Source organism: Diadema antillarum, unplaced genomic scaffold (genome assembly GCF_040938485.1).
Source record: "Diadema antillarum isolate AM-2024a unplaced genomic scaffold, OU_Dant_1.0 seq00000057_RagTag, whole genome shotgun sequence".
Lineage (NCBI taxonomy): Eukaryota > Metazoa > Echinodermata > Echinoidea > Diadematoida > Diadematidae > Diadema > Diadema antillarum.
The window spans coordinates 1,140,859-1,160,661 of NW_027271163.1; the positions used below are offsets into that span (position 1 = coordinate 1,140,859).

General features: G+C 39.7%; 2 protein-coding genes across 2 annotated transcripts; one reads left to right on the top strand and one right to left on the bottom strand.

The window, feature by feature from the left end:
• Positions 1–70: 70 nt before the first annotated feature.
• LOC139725729 (small ribosomal subunit protein uS3m-like) lies at positions 71–5,524 on the bottom strand. The gene is made up of 3 exons (XM_071636813.1): positions 5,362–5,524; positions 3,959–4,188; positions 71–199 (listed from the first exon to the last, which is right to left on the bottom strand). Exons 1-3 carry the CDS (start codon positions 5,522–5,524, stop codon positions 71–73), a joined length of 522 nt encoding a protein of 173 aa, XP_071492914.1.
• A 6,165-nt stretch (positions 5,525–11,689) lies between these two features.
• Positions 11,690–19,371, top strand: LOC139725730 (alpha-(1,3)-fucosyltransferase 11-like). Its single transcript, XM_071636814.1, has 2 exons — positions 11,690–13,200; positions 19,190–19,371. Exons 1-2 carry the CDS (start codon positions 11,690–11,692, stop codon positions 19,332–19,334), a joined length of 1,656 nt encoding a protein of 551 aa, XP_071492915.1. The 3' UTR covers positions 19,335–19,371.
• Positions 19,372–19,803: the final 432 nt, after the last annotated feature.

Here is a 19,803-nt window from a genome sequence, read left to right on the forward strand (position 1 = left end):
TCCTACGACCATAAACACAAAGACCACTGCGGGTATGCGCCTATGCGGGGATTAGCGGCGCACTCCACGTCTAGCAGATCGATCCGCGACGAGTGAGGCTCTCAGCTGCTAGCTCTGTACCTGTGGGCTGCTCGTGGCATGCAGGGCAGGCTCGTCTGCCCGGGTTGGCCTGGGTGCTTTCGAGAACCTTGTCTAAAGACTATGGTGTTCAAGGCAGCCCCGTTCACAAAGAGGTCAAATTTGGAGTGGGTGGATCCGTATGATCAAAGTACATGTATTAAATTCATGCTGCTTGCGTGGACGAAAATCGAATGTCTGGCAGAAAGTGCGATTGTTTCACATTTATTTCAAGCTTGCCCTCCTTTCCACGCGACTTATCTGCATTGAACTTCTGAATGAAGTTTATCGGGGCATGCAACTATTGCAGAAAGTGTGTTGACCTCCCTATACCAGATAGAGAGGGTAAAACCCTGCCGCCGCCTGCTGTTGATCCCCGAGCTCGTGCTCCTCCCCCAAACCGGAAGGTGAGGAAGAAAGAAAAAGAAAAAGAAAAAGAAAAAAGAAGGGAGTGTGAGGACTTCAGAAATGTGTTGACCTACCCTGGACTATTGTGATTAATTGCCCCAAAATAACAACAAAAGATAAGAGTAGAGGATAAAGGTGAGAAAAGATGACAAGAAAAATAAAAGTTTAAATGTTAGATTACTGGTCCACTCATGCAACGCCCGATGAACAGATGGTTGCCCCAAAGAGATGGAAACTAGTAATTTTTTATTCATGTCGGGCAGCTGCCAGCACTCTGTATCTTTGTCAAACCACAAAATGCACAGCTGATGAAACCTGCCATCATAATTTAATTCAGCTGCTCAAAAGAAGCTGTAACAATGTTCTTGAAAATGAAATGTAATATCGGTAACTTTACCTGGTATTACTGGTACTACAAACACACATAAACATGCACACACTAGAAATACACTATGTCTGTATAGATGAGTACATACAGGTTGTATGTATCTTAAACTCATGTATATCAACAGTATACACCTGGCAGTATGTTTGCATGCATGTATGTATATTGTATGTACAAGTGTATGTACAAACACAAGGCTCTTAGGTCCTCTCCCCCCCCCCCCCCCATCTTTGTTTGTTTGTTTGTTTTTTTTTTCATGTGTAAATTCATGTTGAGAAAAGATGCCCCTGGAATGTCCAGAGAAATTCATTATCATGTATGATGTGCAGTGACCTAGTTCAAATCATGGAGAGATAGTCAAATTTAGAACTACATGTATTTATATCTGGGGCCCACGCATCCAGTTTTCATATACATGTATTTTTTCTTAAGAATCAAGTGATAAAAAAGAAGCTACCTGATAACAAAAACAAAATTTCTCATTCTTACACACAGTATCTATTTGCTCTGTTTTTTTTTTTTGTTTTTTTTTTGTTTTTTTTTTCTTTTCTTTGCTGTATCAAAACTAGCTTGTGAGACTCTGGTATGATAGAGACATGCTGCAATTTATATTAAAAATATATATGTGAACCTGAATCACAAACCAGCAAAATGTTGCCAGACATGGATTTTTAGTTAAGGACAGATTCGGAAAGAGCAGACTCTAGGCTTCAAAATGATGTATGACACAATCAAAATGGGCTATCCTTACCCATCTTAATATTGGAAAGAAAGCACACACTCTGGAAAGTGTGAACTGAGAACAGAGGCTCTGAAGTAGTGTCTATTCAAGCACGTAATCTTTACCAAACCGTACTAGCTTTGTGATGAATGAGACTAAAAACAGGATGTAAACCACCATATCAGTAAGAGATTATCAGATTAAGCTGAAACTTAGCATGCTCTATCAACATATTCTGTCCATAATTAATGCCAACTTTCAAAGCAGTAGCATTATGCTTTTAAAAGTCATTAGAGTTGAAAAAAAAAAGAGTCTGTGAAGGATTTTTAAGAAACGAAAAGGGGCCTCTAGGACATAAATGTACTACACTTACGTTGTAAATCAAACTATTCTACAATAAGAAAGGTTGTAGGAAAAACTCCTCAAAACACACTTTCCCATTCATTTAATGATCCAAAACTTCAGAATGATATTCACTGTACAAGTAGAATAGCTCTTTCAGGAAATATGCAAAACTTACAAGACTGACTTGGTTGACCCATTTCACCTTTTTTGAGTCCTCACATAAAATCAAATGGTGCGACTTTTTGTTGGATTTGTGATTCACAGTCACATATATATTTGTATATATCAATTCAAATTCCCATAAACCTGCTATAAGAAAAGGGTAAGAAGGGAACTAAACAGCTGGCCCATACTAGGATAAATCAGCACACCCACACACACTGAGGTAGTCATACTGAAATCATACAATCTTTTCATAACAGTCAGCTCTTCCGAAGACCAGGAATTAATCCCACTGCACCATACGTACATGTACTCATCAGAATTGAAATCATGACAATATAATAATTTTAATAATCAGATCTCATAATTCCAGTGTTTTAGCTTTCTTTAGACAGGGGTCACAATGAATCACAACAGTATTTTTTCCATGACCTTGCCAAAGCACTTGAACTGCTTACAGTGAAATCATAAAACAACTTTGCACAATTCTTCTCTATTTCTCTCCTCTTTTTTTTTGGGGGGGGGGGGGGGGGGGGGGGGGGGAGGGTTCAGAATGGAGATTGCATCACTACCAGACACTATACATGTATATTTATATGGTGGGAATGTGACTGTACACTTGTCTGATTTGTAGACAGTGGCAATGTAGTTTGCGGTCATAGCACAGGTATGCACCTTTCTAACACCTTTAAACACATCATTAGAGAATGCCTTGAATATAACCACTCGAGTCATCCTTTCTACTGTTTGGAAGCTCCCCAAATTATGGCTAACATAAATTACAGGTAAATAGTAGGTCTAAGACGAAGGTGGGTTAACAAGTTTCAATACCATTCTATTAAAAAATTCACCTATTTTCTGATCTGGATTTAATAAACCAACTTACAGGTACGATTGCAATGTAATCAATGCACTCTTGCAAAAAACATTATAATGAGCAGAACCAGGGCTTTCCCTTCCATTGCCAGCTGGTACAATCAGTTTAAATCTGCAGGACAAATTGTGTCTCATATATTGTGTGTGTGTGTGTGTGTGTGTGTGTGTATAAAAAGTCATAATGACTAAAGTGCAAATTCACATTATGTTCACAAAATGAAACAAACAGAATGGATGAGGTTTCATCAACTTAGATTTATAATATCAAAAGTGAGGGGATTTTATAACCCGTTGAGGACGAGTCCTGAGCGCACTCGGGTAAGTGTCTATGGGAAATCCAAATCCACGTTTCCAATAAATAGTGGCATTGATTGCAACCTTTTCTGCAAATAGGTGGAGGTGATGATATGGGGTTGGGGCACTACATGCACCGGTCCCGAGTAGTTTTAGAAGGGAATATCTAAATTACAGGCTTTTATTTTGACCTCTTTCATTATTTTGTCTTTTCTTTTAAAAGAAATTCCTTCAACCTTCAATCCTTCAATATACTGACTGAACTTGTCAATGTTTCAAATACTCAGTCTTGGCATGATTACAATTCAAGCGTAGGAGATACATGAACTTGATACACACCAAGTGAAAGAAGTACATACACATACAGCACTAGAGATGCATCCAAACGAAGCACTTGTATAAACTGTGTCAATTAAAGAGTTTGCTTGAAACAGTTTATTTGTCTCACGTGTGTCCTTGTGACATCCATGCTTTCAGTGAAATAACGGACAAATCCTGTATTCCCCTGTCCAACCATGGCAAGAGTCCTCCAAATCACATATATAGAATGTGATGGATGAAATAAAGTTTATTTCCCTTGCAAATTGCTTGGCTTGTCAGATCCATTTATAAACAGGCTTGTCGTCTACAATTTGTACTTCCATTCTCACTGGGCACTTAAACCAGTGGGAGAGCAGTTCTTCAGTGTAGCCAATCAAGAAGTAATATTTCTGGGGAGACTGGGTGCGACGCATGATGGCTGAAAGGATGATCTTGTTTGCCCTCCGCTTGATGATAAGTTCTGTTGCCAAGCAATTGTGAAACGTCCCAAAGATAAACTTTTTGATAAACAGATCCTCCAAAGTTCTTTCTGCAGCACCAACTTCCCTTTCAAGGTTTGCTGCACAAAATAAAAAACAAAAAAGCACAAACTTGTAAAGACCATGAGTGACATCATACTGAGAACATACAGACAAATACACTATGTGTTTTGCATGCTATGTATGAGTGTTGTTAATTCTTACAAGTATTATACAAAATCTAATTGATACCATCTGCAATTATGAAAACCATACAACTGATCATAATATCAGGCCTCAAATTTTATCACATTTGGGTCATGGCCACTTTTTTGAGGGAGCACAAATCCACAGAAAGGGGCACGAGTGAGTAATAAAGTGCTGTGGCTGAGAACGGTCTGATTTTAAAAGGGGCATTCCAGCCAGTGGGAGGGGCATGGCAGCAAATTGCTGATGGCTGGCACTGGTGGATATTTCAAGCACTGCAATACTGTTCCTGGCAGTAATATGTCATTGCTCAAATCAAACACAATTTTTATGGCACAAGCAATACGGAATTCTTAACAGGAAATGAATTAATTTACTTGATATTTGTTTCAGCATGATTTATCATGAACTGAATGTCACTGTTTGATCATTAATAGGTGAGTTACACAACTCACAAGTACAAGTGTATGAATTACCTGATGGTGCAATGTTCCTCCCCACCAGAATTCTAACAAGAAACAATCACTTCAATTTCAGACATGGAAATAATGTAAAAAAAAAAATCTTACAAGGAAGTTTACACTTACCTGCAAGGAAATTATACTAAACTGAATCAATGGGTGCATTCGAGCCCTCTCCTAAAGCGAACTGTACCGTACTGTACCCGCGCCAGAGGAGCGCTCGAATGCTCCTAAAGTGTAATGTATCGCACTGTACTGAGCCAAAAGTGGACCACTCCTCAATGTGCTCCAAAAGCGTACCAAAGTGTACCAAAAGTTCGCTGTAAAGCATGCGCGTATCATGCGCATACGTCACAATACAAAAACATCATTCTCTTTGTTTGGGACAGCTGTAAGTAGTTCAAGCGCCACGTGGATGACATTCTTCCTAAAAAATGTGTGACCTTTTCTAAAAAATAACTCGTGAGGTACGCTTTCTCGACAGAGCGCTCGAACGCTTAAAGTCTGGAACAGTTCGGTACGGTACGCTTTGGTTCAGTTCATTTTAGAGCGCTCAAACGCACCCTAAGACTTTTCCTTTAAACTCAACAGTATTTCAGTAGTTACCTGTATGCTTTGAGTTCCAGCTCTTCCTGACGCCAATGTAGTGAGGTGGATGCACTTCTTCATATGTCACTGGCTTCTCTCCCTTGCTGACCCGTATCCTCCCTGCTACAGTCTTGTGGCAAGCTGCTGATGTCTGCAGCTTCCGGCATGGCAGTACACTCATGGTACATATTGCTCTCTGTATCAAGCCCTACATGAATGTGTAAAGAAGAGTATAAAGACAAGCAGGGCAATAAAAATGACTTTTACCCCGCATGCTGATTGAATATTTGGGCAAGGGCCCTGTACTTACTTTTAACTAGTACTACCAGTACCCATAACAGACAAGCACACATACTGTACAAGTGTACATTCATTTGACTTGCCTGCACAGGCATTCCAGGCTTATATGGACTTTGCTCAACACAGAAATTTTCGCGGTATATTAATTTTCACATATTCAACCCTACTTTTGGCTAGCACAAATTCTAAAACCAGTGAAAATATCTAATTGTTGCAAAGTTGCAACAATTTATACATCAGATGTGAGATGAATAAAAAGTGAATGGGGGGCTTCTAGAGGCCCCCCCCCCAGGAGGCCTCATGTGTTCTTCAGGGGGGGGGGGGGGGGGCAGTCCTTGTGAGTGGGTTTCCCGGACTGAAGTAGGCTCATCACGGTCACCCACATGCATCTTTTACGTGTATGTCTATCATGTCTATGGGAGCATCACACGAACAGTCGCCCACACAAGTCTTTTACGTGCTTTGTCTATGGGAGCGCGGGTGACGAGTTGCAGGCCCCTTCCTTAGCGCACAACTAGTATTCCGCCAAAGAGGTTCTATATGTAATAGAGCGCGCGTTCGCATATTAGAAGCAGGGCCAATTGAACGACCCGCCGCCATTTTCAAAGAGGTCGACTACAAGAAGCCTGAACCCGGAAGTGCCTATAGTAGTACACGTAAAGTACAGCTTTGAAGATGGGGTTGGGTTGGAAAAATCATTCTAATTTCAAGGAAAATCAATATTTGTCCATATGCCTCCAGATTTTATAGGAGAGATACATTCTCAACACAGTATACATGTTTTGATGAAAAAAAGACTTGCTCCAATGTGTCCAATATACATGTATGCCTTAACATTAAGCCAAAATTGCCAAACAGGCATTCATGCATTCATACTACATAATAAAAGATTGCAGAAAGGTACAGTGTATACTCTTTGGTATGGGAGTATACTGATTTCACATAATGTATGTCACTTAGAAACATCAGACACACATCCACACATCCACAACAAACACACACTCACAACAAACACACACATACGCACACACAAGTACACACCAAACCACATTTTTTTTTTCAAATTCCAACACACACACACACACACACACACACACAACACAGTGTGTGTGTGTATGTTTGTTGTGAGTGTGTGTGTTTATTGTGAGTGTGGGTGTTTGTTGTGGGTGTGTGTGGGAGTGTGTGTTGTATATGTGTGTGGGAGTGTATGTTGTATGTGTGTCTGATGTTTCTAAGTGACATTATGTGAAATCAGTACTCCCATACCAAAGAGTACCCCGGAATACACTGTACCTTTCTGCGATCTTTGTAGTATGAATGCATGAATGCCTGTTTGGCAATTTTGGCTTTATGTTAAGGCACATAGAATTGGTCTATATCTATTTGACACATTAGAGCAAGTCCTTTTTTCATCAAAACACGTATACTGTGTTGAAAATGTATATCTCTTATAAAATCCGGAGGTATATGGACAAATATTGATTTTCCTTAAAATTAGAATGATTTTTCCAACGCAACCCCATCTTCGAAGCTGTACTTTGTGTATTTACTATAGCTCGTATAGGCACTTCCGGGATCAGGCTTCTGGTAGTCGACCTCTTTTGTGCGCGCGTGCCACTGTTCAATTGGCCCCGTTTTCATTTGTACGCACCGAGTGGCGAGCGCTTACTCTATACATATAGAACCTCTTTGTATTCCGCATTGTTCGCATTTGACGAAGCGAAGACAGCTGCAAAATTCTGGTATCGATCAGTTTATACATTCAGTGAACTTGTCAACTTGTGATTCTATTGATTGCAGTAAATTTTTATTGGAATTTTTCCTGTAATTTATGTGAGTGGGATTTCATAGAATTTAAGAGACAAAATGTGATTCAAATATGCATAAACATTAACTATGACGAGGTGCGGGTCACCCAAGTAAAACCTTCACTCAGTAAAATTTAAATTTAGATCTATTAACAAAGTAGGGTATCGCGATCGCGCGAACATGCCTACCGGTACATACATAGATTAGAATTACTGGGACTACAATGCTACACTCCATGTGCAAGAATGTGCGAGACCATGAGACACCAGTTCAAAAACAATGACACAGACTACGAAAATAGTACAAAAGCGACAAGAGAAAATGTCAGAAATGCGTATGCTGACCAACATTAACTATTCACGTCACCATAACTCAGTAAAATACAGCACAAGAGGTACACTTGATTCTTACAGAAGCTTGGCATATTTTCGTAAGAGCACCAATGGAAGCTGCCATCTTGAATGCATTTACAGTTCCTGCCGATTATTAATGATTGAAATGAAAAGTAAAAGTTCTATATTTTTTTTAATTTACTAATATTTAAATAAAAAATAAAAAATGCTTTAGTAATCTTTTTTAGACATGAAAAATGTATAATATACTTTCTTTGTTCAATATTTGTTCACGAATTACCCACTCATCCATACCTCCACTATCAGTTCCGCGGGTAGTGTGATTCATTTCCGTAAACATAATTGCTCCGCTTTCCGTGATACACAACACACGGGATCGGGATACACGTTGCTTCCATGAATCCGCAAAATTATTCGGAGAGCTCTATAACACTCAACAGTCAGTTAGAGCGGAGCTGAGGAGTGAGCTGAGGAGAGCAGAGGTGAGTGGCTAGCCCCTGCCCTGGTCCCCCTACCATTTTCAATAACGTCCCACCGTAGAACTTGCATTGTAGAAGGACCCCTAATGCACTTTTTGTCAATTGTAGTCCCGGCCCCTGGGTACCCGGGGATGGCCGGGACTTGCATCCCACTTGCAATTTTGGGATGTTACACCACCCGGCTAAGTCCCGGCCAAGTCTCCGACAGGTCGGGCAAATTTTTCACGGAAATCCCCCGCTAAGTCCCCGGCAGGCCGGGCAAAATTGAAGTTGAAATCCCCGGCCAATTCCCCGACAGTCCGGGCAATATTTGTGCAGAAATCCCCGGCCAAGTCCCCGACAAACTGGGTGTATTTGCATAGAAATCCCCGGCCAAGTCCCGACCCTCAAGCAAGGCCCGATCACACTGCCCAAAAGTCGCGTAAGTTTGCATGAATCACGCAAGAAATGTGGTTGTGCTAATGCGTGCTTGTCTGTTGAGAATTTTGGCTGATTTATGCGATGAAAATTACCGATGAATTGCGCAAGAACTACGGAAATATAACAGCGTATCACACACACACACACACACACAAAATCACTAAACCACGCACTTTCAGCGCATAGGCACGCAAAGGCCCCAAATAGGGCGAATTCGTGGTTGTGCGCGACGACTGAGGTCCACGGAAAATCACGCATAATCTGCGCTTTATCACAATGAATTGTGTATGAATCGCGCATGATTCGCACATGAACGTGATAGCGGCAACATTTTCGCAAACGATCACCGATATTCCACGCATATTTCGTGCGTTTTTCGCGTGAGAACAGCGTAGTTTTCCACGCATATTTCGCGCGTTTTTCGCGTAAGAACAACGCAAACTACACAAAATTACGTAAAACAGTGCAATACTGCCTAAACTTTTACGCGAAACCGAGTTTTGAGGACCTGTCACACTGCCCAAAAGTCGCGTAAACGCATGAATCACGTAAGAAATTCGAGCCTTATTTACGCGATACATGCGCGATTTGCGCATTTCATGAGTTTGTCTACAACGTGGAACATTCATAGTTGTCAGCCGATGTGCGCCGGATCGGCGCTTTACGCAATTCCGGCTTCGTATAAAAGTCTACGCATTATTGCGCGCTGTTCTACGTAATTTTTGCGCAGTTTGCGTGGTTCTTACGCGAACTATGCGCGAAATATGCGTGAAATATCAGCGATCGTTCGCGAAAATGTTGCCGCTATCGCGTTCATCAACGACTCTCCACTGACTATTGACAAAAATGATGACGCATGTTTCGCGCTTGTAACACCTACGTATCACTGAAAATCACTGAAAAAAAAATATTGGCGTACGATGGTACATATTAGGCCTATGTATCTCTAAAAGAACACGCAAATAAGCGCATGTAATACTTACGAAATACTGATCGATGAATAACTAATGTATCACTAACAACAACTTGCGTATGATTGGCGCTATATTTTTGCGTGATCTTTCCGTAGTTCTTGCGCAATTCATCGGTGATTTTGCATTGCGTAAATCAGGGAAAATGGTCAAATTCTCGACAAGCACGCAAAACCAAATTTCTTACGTGATTTATGCGATTACGCAACTTTTGGGAGGACAATACGATCGAAGGTTCCACGTCAGAAAATTCATGAAATGCGCAAATCGCGCATGTTTCACGCAATCAAGGCTCTATTTTCTTACGTGATTCATGCGTTTACGCGACTTTTGGGCAATGTTACCGAGTCCTCAATAGCGGGGAATTACTAGTCAAGCGAAATAATTTATGGTCACATTACCGTACTGGAAATGGTACAAGTCATGGTCAACTCTCAAGCAAAATCTGGCTCAATCCCGGCCAAAATTTCCGCCCTAAATCCCTGCCATTTGGTTGGAGAGAATTTCCCCCGACAAGCCCCGGTTTATTCCCCACCCACCGGGGCAAAATAAGTGACTCTCCCCCGACAAAGCCCGGTCCATTCCCGACCCACCGGGGCAAAATTATTGAATTTCCCTCGACAACACCCCGGTACATCCCCGGCCCACCGGGGCAAATGAAGTGAAGTTCCCCTTACAAAGCCCGGTCTATTCCCGACCCACCCGGGCAAAAAAAATGCTGAAATCCCCGCCCAATTTGGTTGCAAGTCCCGGCCATCCCCGGGTACCCATGGGCCGGGACTACAATTGACAAGTGCATAAAAGGTGGAATCATCCACACTCTCTACTACTAGTACTACATTGCATTGTAATTTACAGCTCTTTTTAAGTTTTATGTAAAAGAAGAAAGAGAAGAATAGCTTTAATGTTAAGACTTATTCTCTTTTACTAAAAGTTTTAGCTCTCTGGCCTCTGCTCTGATAGTGTTGTGTTGGACTGTTGCCACTGCACTGCTGGCTTTAAAGTGAAAACTAAGTTTCGGTAAGTGCTTGAGAACCCGTCTAGCACCATTTCATTTTTTCTTGCAATATATCGAAAGAGTTCACTAAGAAACTTACCTGGCTGACGCGGTTTGCCGGAATGATGAGTCGATTTGGAGTATTTTGAGAAAAATAATAATAGTAGGAAAACCGACTTTTATTCCAGAAGGCTCCAAACTAACTTGATCTCGGGAAAAATCGACCCTACTTCAGACAATTCACACGCAGTTCGTGATCGCCACATTACTGAGGCCTAACTGAATGGACAGGAAAGTGCGTGCTAACGTAATCCTGTAGTCTGTACAAAACAAAACAAAATGACAGAGTGCGGTCATCAGTTGCTGAGACGCGCGGTCTTTGGAGTTTTTGTTGTTGTTTTTCAAGCGCCTTTGATTGTTTTAGAGGTGCTTGATAGGCGCACACTAATTTTGCATGCGCGCAAAAGAGGTTTTGATGCGCACGTTGTAACAACTCGGACCATTACTGCGAATAGCCAGAACACAAAGCGCTAGTTTATACAGGCCGCTCCCATAGGACAACACTGTACAACCAGAGGGACAACCACTACAACTGATCCCGCCGTCAAAGCGAAGCCGAGTTATCCCCGAGTCCGAGTTTAGCCTGACCCCGTTCGGGTAAGTCCTGAGACTGAACCTTTTTGGTTAATATTTCGCATTTTCGTCGTTACCCATCGAATATCTTGTTATAACATCGTTATCCTGCACATTTCCTAAGCATACGTTCACATTTGGGAGCGAAATTTGACAACTTTTGCAGGCGTACCAGAACTTTGTTTGGGCTTTAAACTTTGCATCTTTTCAAACCTAGCCAACGCCAGATCTTTTGAGAGGGGTCGAGTCTCCGGTCTAAAACAGTGCAGTGGTGTGGTTCACTGCATCTGCAATCTGCATGTTCATAACTACAAATGGAAATAAACATCTTATCTGTGTCTGTAAATTTACAGCAGATCGAGTGCAGAGCCTGAACTGAGGAACATGGATTCAAAGGAGCTTCATCACCGGAAGAAGACACAAGTGAGATCAGACACCACTGGCAGTAAAAGTGCAGGCAGCGATGTAACCAATGAAAGGGATGCGGGTCCTGCTGGTGGTGTGGACTGGAGATGTGCCCTTCTCATCTTTGTGATAGTGTTTATCACTGGTTTCACAATCAGTCTGTTGTCTTCCGGGATGATGGGCATCTTTCCAACGTACCTTGATGGTATAAGACTTTGGAAATGGCAAGGGGGTGATGACGGACATCATCAAATGGAGCAGATTGATGAGGATTTTTCACAGTCCATGCTTTCTGAGGATCAAGGCAGAGCAACAGGCAATGAGCCCCTTCACCAGGATTTGCCCAAGCGGAAGAGTGAGAAGGGGCAGCCTCCAAAGCCGACTTTAACAATGCCAACAATTTTATGGTGGACTGATGCCTTGTATCCACATTCTCACAGAGGACATATTTCTGAGATCACTTGTGGTGAGCACAAATGCTTGTCAACCAGCGATAAAAGGATCCTGGCTGACCCACTCACCCGTGGCATACTCTTCTATGGGACTGACTTTCGGGCTTATGAAGCTCCCTTGCCTCGAAAACCCTGGCATGAGTGGGCCTTGCTTCATGAAGAGTCACCCATGAATAATTATGTGCTAATCCATACCATGAAGCAATTCAATCATTCTGCTACCTTCAAGAGGGAATCAAACTACCCAACGACAACACACGCCCTACCGAATCTGGACTACCTCACACAAAGAAAGCCTGTTCCCATTGAGGAGAAGAACAAACTGAGGAAGACGAGCAAGTTGGCCCCAATACTTTATGTGCAGTCACACTGTGATGTTGCTGCAGATAGGGACCGTTATGTCAAGGAGCTCATGAAGCACATCAGGGTAGATTCTTATGGTAAATGTGTGAACAACAAGAAGATGCCCGAACAAATGAACGATCCAGTGGAGTCGATGGAAGCAGAAGATTTCTATGACTTCATCGCAAAGTACAAGTTTCACCTGGCATTTGAAAATGCCATCTGCGATGACTACATCACAGAAAAATTCTTTCGACCATTTCATGTTGGTTCCGTTCCCATATATCGTGGCTCTTCATCCGCTCAGGACTGGGCTCCAAGCATAAAATCCTTCATTAATGTCGATTCCTTCGACACTCCAGAACAGTTAGCATACTTTATCAAACTGCTGGATGAACATGATGATGTGTATTTGAACTACCTGACATACAAGGAAAATGGGGTTACAAATGAGCATCTAGTTGAGCACATGCAGAACAGGAAGTATGCAGTAAATGAGTGGGATAAACACAGCTTCATTTCTGGATTTGAATGCTACGTATGCGAGAAGATCTCGGAGAGGTACAGAGCTGAGCAGGGGGATGTCCCTCCTACGCATCCATTGCTAGAGAGGAAGATCGGGCAGGGCATCCAGATGGGATGCCCACCTCCAGGACCCTCAGTTGGGAAGCTGGAAGATGTTCCTGAAAGTGAAAGGTACGGTTTTCTTGACTTTTAAAATTTTTCCCTTTTTTTTCAATATTTGATATTTGATTTGGCATGCTGTACATGTACCCTGGGATACCATTGTAACCTGGAGTACGGCGTTGTGTGGCGCCATCTTGTGTCCATTATCATCCAGTTGTGCAATGTTGTCATGGCGACTAATTTCTCATCATTAGCACCAGCATCAATCGGCACGGTGATATTAAAATGATCCCAATGGCTATTTTCCTTCCATGTCAAGTTGTGTAATATAGTCACGATGAGGATAATACAAGTTTCACTAAGTAACCATTCAAGAATAACTTCTTTTTTTTTATAGAACAACATTCATTACACAATCATGTACCATAAAAACATTAAACAGTGAAGATTAAAACGAAGCTATGTAAATGAGAAAAAATATATATTATTTGCATGCATTAATTGTTGCATAATCACGAACAAGAAAACATGTTCTTGCTTACAGTGTAATAATGTTCAAAATTTGTTACACATTTTTTGGTTGCCCAGGGTACAGCACTGAAAAAAAAGATAATGAAATGGGAAATTTTCATTTCGTACCCCAGGGTATCAAATATTGCATCATTTGTTTCTGGGGCAGGTAAAGTAAACTTCATTCCATACAGACAGTGACTTTCTTGAAATGAACTTAGGAAAGTCAAACAGATAGAACGTTGAAAATGGACCACAAAATAATTGTTTTGGATTCTAAAGTTTTCATGGGCTCACAAAGCAGTAATATCTAAAGTCACAATTGCATTGAGCTTCTTCACATCAATGTGTATAGTACGATGCATGTCAGAAAAGATGGTGACGTCAGTTTGGTACACTTCTTTTGTATGAATAATAACCATTCATATGATGAAATAAAATATCCTAGAGGATTTCATGAGCAATAGAGAATTTGGAAAGCTGTCGATTTACTAAACATCAGTGATGGAGGCTTGTCATGACATTCTTAATTTCAAGTGATTGATGTGATCACTTTTTTTGTGTGTGTGATTTATTATTTTTGGGTGATCATTTACAACATTGTAACTCTCATTAAAAATCCACAACAGTTTGTCACCCATTTCATGGAAAATATACTTTGCAATTAGAGTACAATACATACATGGCAGATTTAAACCATCCTAATCTGTACTGACTATACTAGAGAAAAAAAAAAACATGAATAAAATGTGTTAAAAAAAAGGAAAAAGTATAGAGCTTGGATGTAGCAGGGGGGTGTCTCTGAATGTAGTGTTGAAAAAAAACCACCTGATACTCATACCATGCAGCATGTTACACTAAATTGTAAAGTTTTGTTGGTTCTACCATTGATATTCCATGCAGCACATCTGACACTAAAGGCTGTGTACAAAGCTAATGTACACTTGTACTGTAAAGGAGGCTGAAGTGGTTGCTTTTGTGTGTATTCTAATTACACTGTACATATACAGTATGCATGGTATGAACAAAACAAATTAGAATGAAAATCTGCTCTACACTAAGGAGCTGTTTGTGACTCTGTTGATACAGTAAGACGCGTACAGATTGACTGTAAATTGATCCTGAGGTCCCAGTTTCATGTACTTCTGCAAGTGAATTTGGGGGATTTGTGGCAATACAAATGTAGGCTTGCTTCAGTTGATACACCTGGGACCTGATAAAGTGCATCAACATGTAGATGTACATAATACATACTGTACAAGTAATTTGTCAACATCAACTTACACTATTTGTAATTACTTTTTCTGTCCATTTTGCATACAATTGTACATTACACACTAAGTCTAAAATGTTTTATAATGTTCAATACAATATCTAGAGCTGTTATCTTTTTTTAATCAATATTAAGCCATTCAGTTAAAAAACCAACAAAGTCTCGATGAGCATTCATTATTTGACCTCCATTAAGTTAGTTTTATAGATGTCTGTCCAGTGATTGCATAATGTTACCCCCAAATTTTTCATTCTGGCAAAATTCAAATCATTTGCCTCTTTGAAGCAATTTTGGGGCAAAGTTACTTTGTGTCTCTAAAAGATGGTTTGGAGTAATGCACTTTGGAAACAAAAAAATAAAACAACATCCCTGAAATGTACCCTTCTACTGATGCAAGGAAATGCCCACATAACATGTCATTTAGGTTACATTCCTAGTGATACCAGAACAGTGTACAACGGTACATTGTATGTCATGTGTGAAGCCATGTAGGGTGCAGATTTTATGTACCGGTACCAAAATTGATGATCATTTTTTGGACAATTTCACCTTGATTGGATGCAGATGGTACAGTAGCATATTTGCCTCAAGGTGACCCCCCCCCCCCCCCCCCCATCAAGTGAAGTTTTACACTCCTTTATAGTGTTGCTGTGATGCGTACCGTAAAACGGGGTGAATAGGGACAAATTTAAAGTTCTCATGATTGTATTTTTTTTCATGCAGCCCAGAAAATCAATCTTATGTGGTTATTTTATGTCCACCTAAAATACCTTTAATTTGGTATTGTGAAAAAAAAAAATATTTGGGGGAAAAGTATGTTTTTTGAAAAAAATGACGCTGTCCCTGTTGACCCCAAATTTGGGGTCAACAGGGAGGCATTTTTTTTTTTCAATCCATCCAATGAATTGGATTAAGGGAACAACTACAGAGTTTAAAAATGATATACAAACATTTAAGAGCAATTTATTCCATTGTTAAATCAATCTTTAACAAAAATTGCAACAGCCCAACAAAATGAGCTGATATAAAAAAAATGTGACCCATGAGGTCAAAGGTTAAGATTGAAAAGTTAGTCAAAACTTTACTAATCCGTTGAATTGCACTCAAATATTAACCCATTTCTTCTTCAAGTGGCAAATCATGATGTACAATCTTATTCATACACTCTAAATTCAGTGTAACTTGACTCTTATGATGTTGGGGATATTTGGGGAGTTCGTACAGCAATTATAAGCTGGCACCTATAATATGGGTCTGACCCAAACAGATGTGTTATTGGCATTAAAACATGCAGAAAACAGAGAAAAGGGTCATGAAATACAAGTGGAGAAGTCCTAGCCTGTCTTAGGCAATGAAAAAATTCCCAAGAGGGTGTGTGGGGCCAGGGTTCCCAGACCCTTCCTCCCCAAGTTACATGTAGGGTTAAGACAGCAAAGTTCACTCTCATCTATGTAGATACAAAAGTGAAGCCACATATATACAAAGATCTTATTGCTCTCTTGTCAAGAGATTTAGAATAGAAATTCAAACTTTTGGAAATAGCAGGACACAACAAACAATTCAGAGCAATTTGTGACATCATAATAGTTAATCATGCAGAAAATTTAAAGGGCCAATCAAACGACACCATGGTGTCCCTATTCACCCCAGTCTAACTGATTTTTTGCCCAAGAGAAGAAAAAATGTGCTGTCACAAATTCCTGTTGGAATAATTATTTCAAATTTAAAGGTGTGTTGTAGGACCTAATAGGCTAGATTCATGAACATTTTCAGCAAATTTCATTAATCAATGGCCACAGGAGCAGAAAAGTTTTGACTGCCCTGATTTTGTTGTGATTTTTTGAAAACTTTTTATTTGGACCTCCTGTACCCTTTAAAAAAAATTTCACATCAGGAGGACCACTTTCTGGACACTGTTGGATGGTCCTTCCGTCCTGTGATAAAATTTTTAAAAAAAGTTCAAGCAAATATGAAACATGCACATTCAAAAAACTTCTCGGTTTTGTCCCTATTCACCTCGCCGTCCCTATTCACCCCGTTTTATGGTAATTTACATTGTTGTATGATTGATACTTTACAGTTTCTTCGTTATATTGTAGGAAAATGACGGTACCCTACATTTGAACTGACAATGTACAATGCACATCTCCAAGTCACTACAGAGTGTACAACATGTGTTATACCGTACAAAGGTTGTACATCTTGTAGCAGTTTGTTTGATCTTACAACTTGGTGTATGTCACAATTGTATTATAAATGTAATGTGCAAACTGCATTTTTCATGTGTTTTTTTTTTTTTCACCAGATGAGCCTGTAGGAAGAAGCCAAATTAGTAGTCCTACCAGTCCCTTATAATGTCATTATCCATTTCTTGAAAGGACCTGCCACCAATGTGTTCCTTTAAAAAAAAAAAAAAAAATAGATTTGCAGTCCAGTTATGTTAGTACAATATTGTCTGTCATAGTAATATTGGTGGCTGCTATGGTAACTGTGTCTCATGTAAACTATGAATGGCATTCTATTTGATAGTTTTATTTAGAGGCCCTGTTTTTGTGCCCATCACAGGAAGGCATTACTTGGCAGGAAATTGCTGAATTACACTGTATCACTTTAAAAAAAAAGGGCAAACTAATGATGGGTTGTGCTGGTTTCACTGTATTTGTTCATCTGTGTAAGGAAACAAAAGTAACAGGATGCGCCAAATTTAAGCCAAAAATAACTTCCTGTGAACTGGGATTCTACAAGTTGCAATTCCTTGCCATTGATACTTGACACTGTTGCTGAAAGCAAGGAGCTCCTTCTGCTTCACTATGCAATATATGAGAACTTGTCATTACACTGCAGCCTGTCATGAACACATGACATATCTGTACATGTACAGCATTATTTGGAGGTTGATTTTTCCCCCCTGATCTTCTCTTGTTTGCTTGCAGCACTGGATAATAGATATTTGGTACTACAAATTGTAGTGTACGCTAATTTTTTAAAACCAATTCAGTAGAAGTTTCTCATGAAAGACAATGTGTACATACAATTTGTATTGTACATGAAGTGAAATAATTGTACATAATACAAAAATGTAGGAATGAATGCTAGTTATATTAACTCTGTGTATCACACTGTATGCACCATGCTTCATGAGTACTGTCAACACAGAAATTTTCGAGGTACGTTGTACATTGTCGCATTTTATTGTGAAATATTTTTGCTGTGAGCGTGAATTCTAAAACATGCGAAAATATCTTCACAATTTCATCTGCACATTTTAAATGGATTGACAATTGCACAGTGCGAATTCAAGAACTCGCAAATATGTTTTTGAATGAATAAACACACAAAAATATCAACGTTTGCAGAGTAAAAGTGGCAGAAGGAGAAAGAAGAAGTGCAAAGTATTACAGGAACATTCCTTTTCAGCAGAAAAGTTATTGATTTGCCACCTTACAGCACATCTGTATTGTATAGGAGGCAATATTTTCTCAGTGTTGATTTTGCAAAGAACACATACTTTTAGTACATAGTCAACGCACAAACTTTGCAAAGATAAAAACACTAAAATTATACCATGTACATACACACTATACACTACAAGTTTGCTCATGACAGCATTTTGGGGGTCCTTACATTGTACCTGGACAGTATTGAACCAAAGTATTGAATTATTTATCACTGAAGCAATATTGCAAATGTTTGTTTGTATCCTAACTATTTTGACCTGGAGCTTTTGTCCACTTCTTGTTTGGTGGCATATTTTGGTTGCAACCACACATGTACACATTAGAAGAGGCAATGATGTACTTGCATTGAGTTTGTTCAAGTAAATCTTGCTTAAAAATCTTGCTTAAATTGTAGAAAATCAATCAACTATAGCTTCTTTCCACCTAAAAGGTATGGTTGCTGGCTTATAACAAGACTGCAACAATTCAGTGCAAAGGGTTCAACTCGTAATTGGTAAATGCTGACACAGAAATTTAGTAAAAATTTAAATAATTGTCAATGGCAGACTTACATTGGTGTACACTCCTGATGAGGTGATTGAATACAGCTTCTTGTCTTCCAATTTGCATAAAATGCAAATAATACATGCATCTCCGTTTTGTGAAATTCTTCCACTTTCTCATGTTTACATCTAGATACAATGTAGGTGCAGTTAAAACCTTCACCATTCTGTTGATGTGATTTGCATTATTTTTATTGTAGAGACACCTTGAACGTGATGTAATGTTTTGAAAATATCTCTCGAAATATATGTATTTTCATATTTTCTTTTCACAGCATTCATTCCTGGGTGTCAGATTATTGGGGAATGAGACTGCAAGCTGTCGCCTTGGATAGAATGATAGCTGAGGGGGCTACAGACTCTTCCAAACTCTTTGATGTCATCGAACGAATTCACAACGAAAACCAAGGGACTGCCTAAAAACCCCACAGAGTTGTTGCCTTCAGAAGAGTATGTAGAAACAACAGTGTGGATCAAGACAGAGCATCAATATTGGAAGAGCTTCCTAAACCTTAAAGATATATATAAGTGTACCTATGAACAATCATTTATTTTATATTCTAAAGCCAAAAATGTACCTGTGTATGGTGCAGTGATACCTTCCAAACATGCATTGATTGTTGGTGATCTTAAATCATCGCTCTGTTTTTGTCAGTTTGTGCCATATAGTCTACAGTGGCCTATCGTGAAGATGGAAATTCACGTAATCTCATACCGCTTTTATATCTCTACAAATTAGCGGCATTTCAATTCAGTGAAGTCACTTGACCCTGAAGTTGATGTTAATTGGTAATCAATGCACTCTAGTGCTTGTCAAATACAAAAGTGTACATTATGATGAGAAATGATAAATCTTGAGTGAAACGATCCTTATCGAGAGGTGATTGAC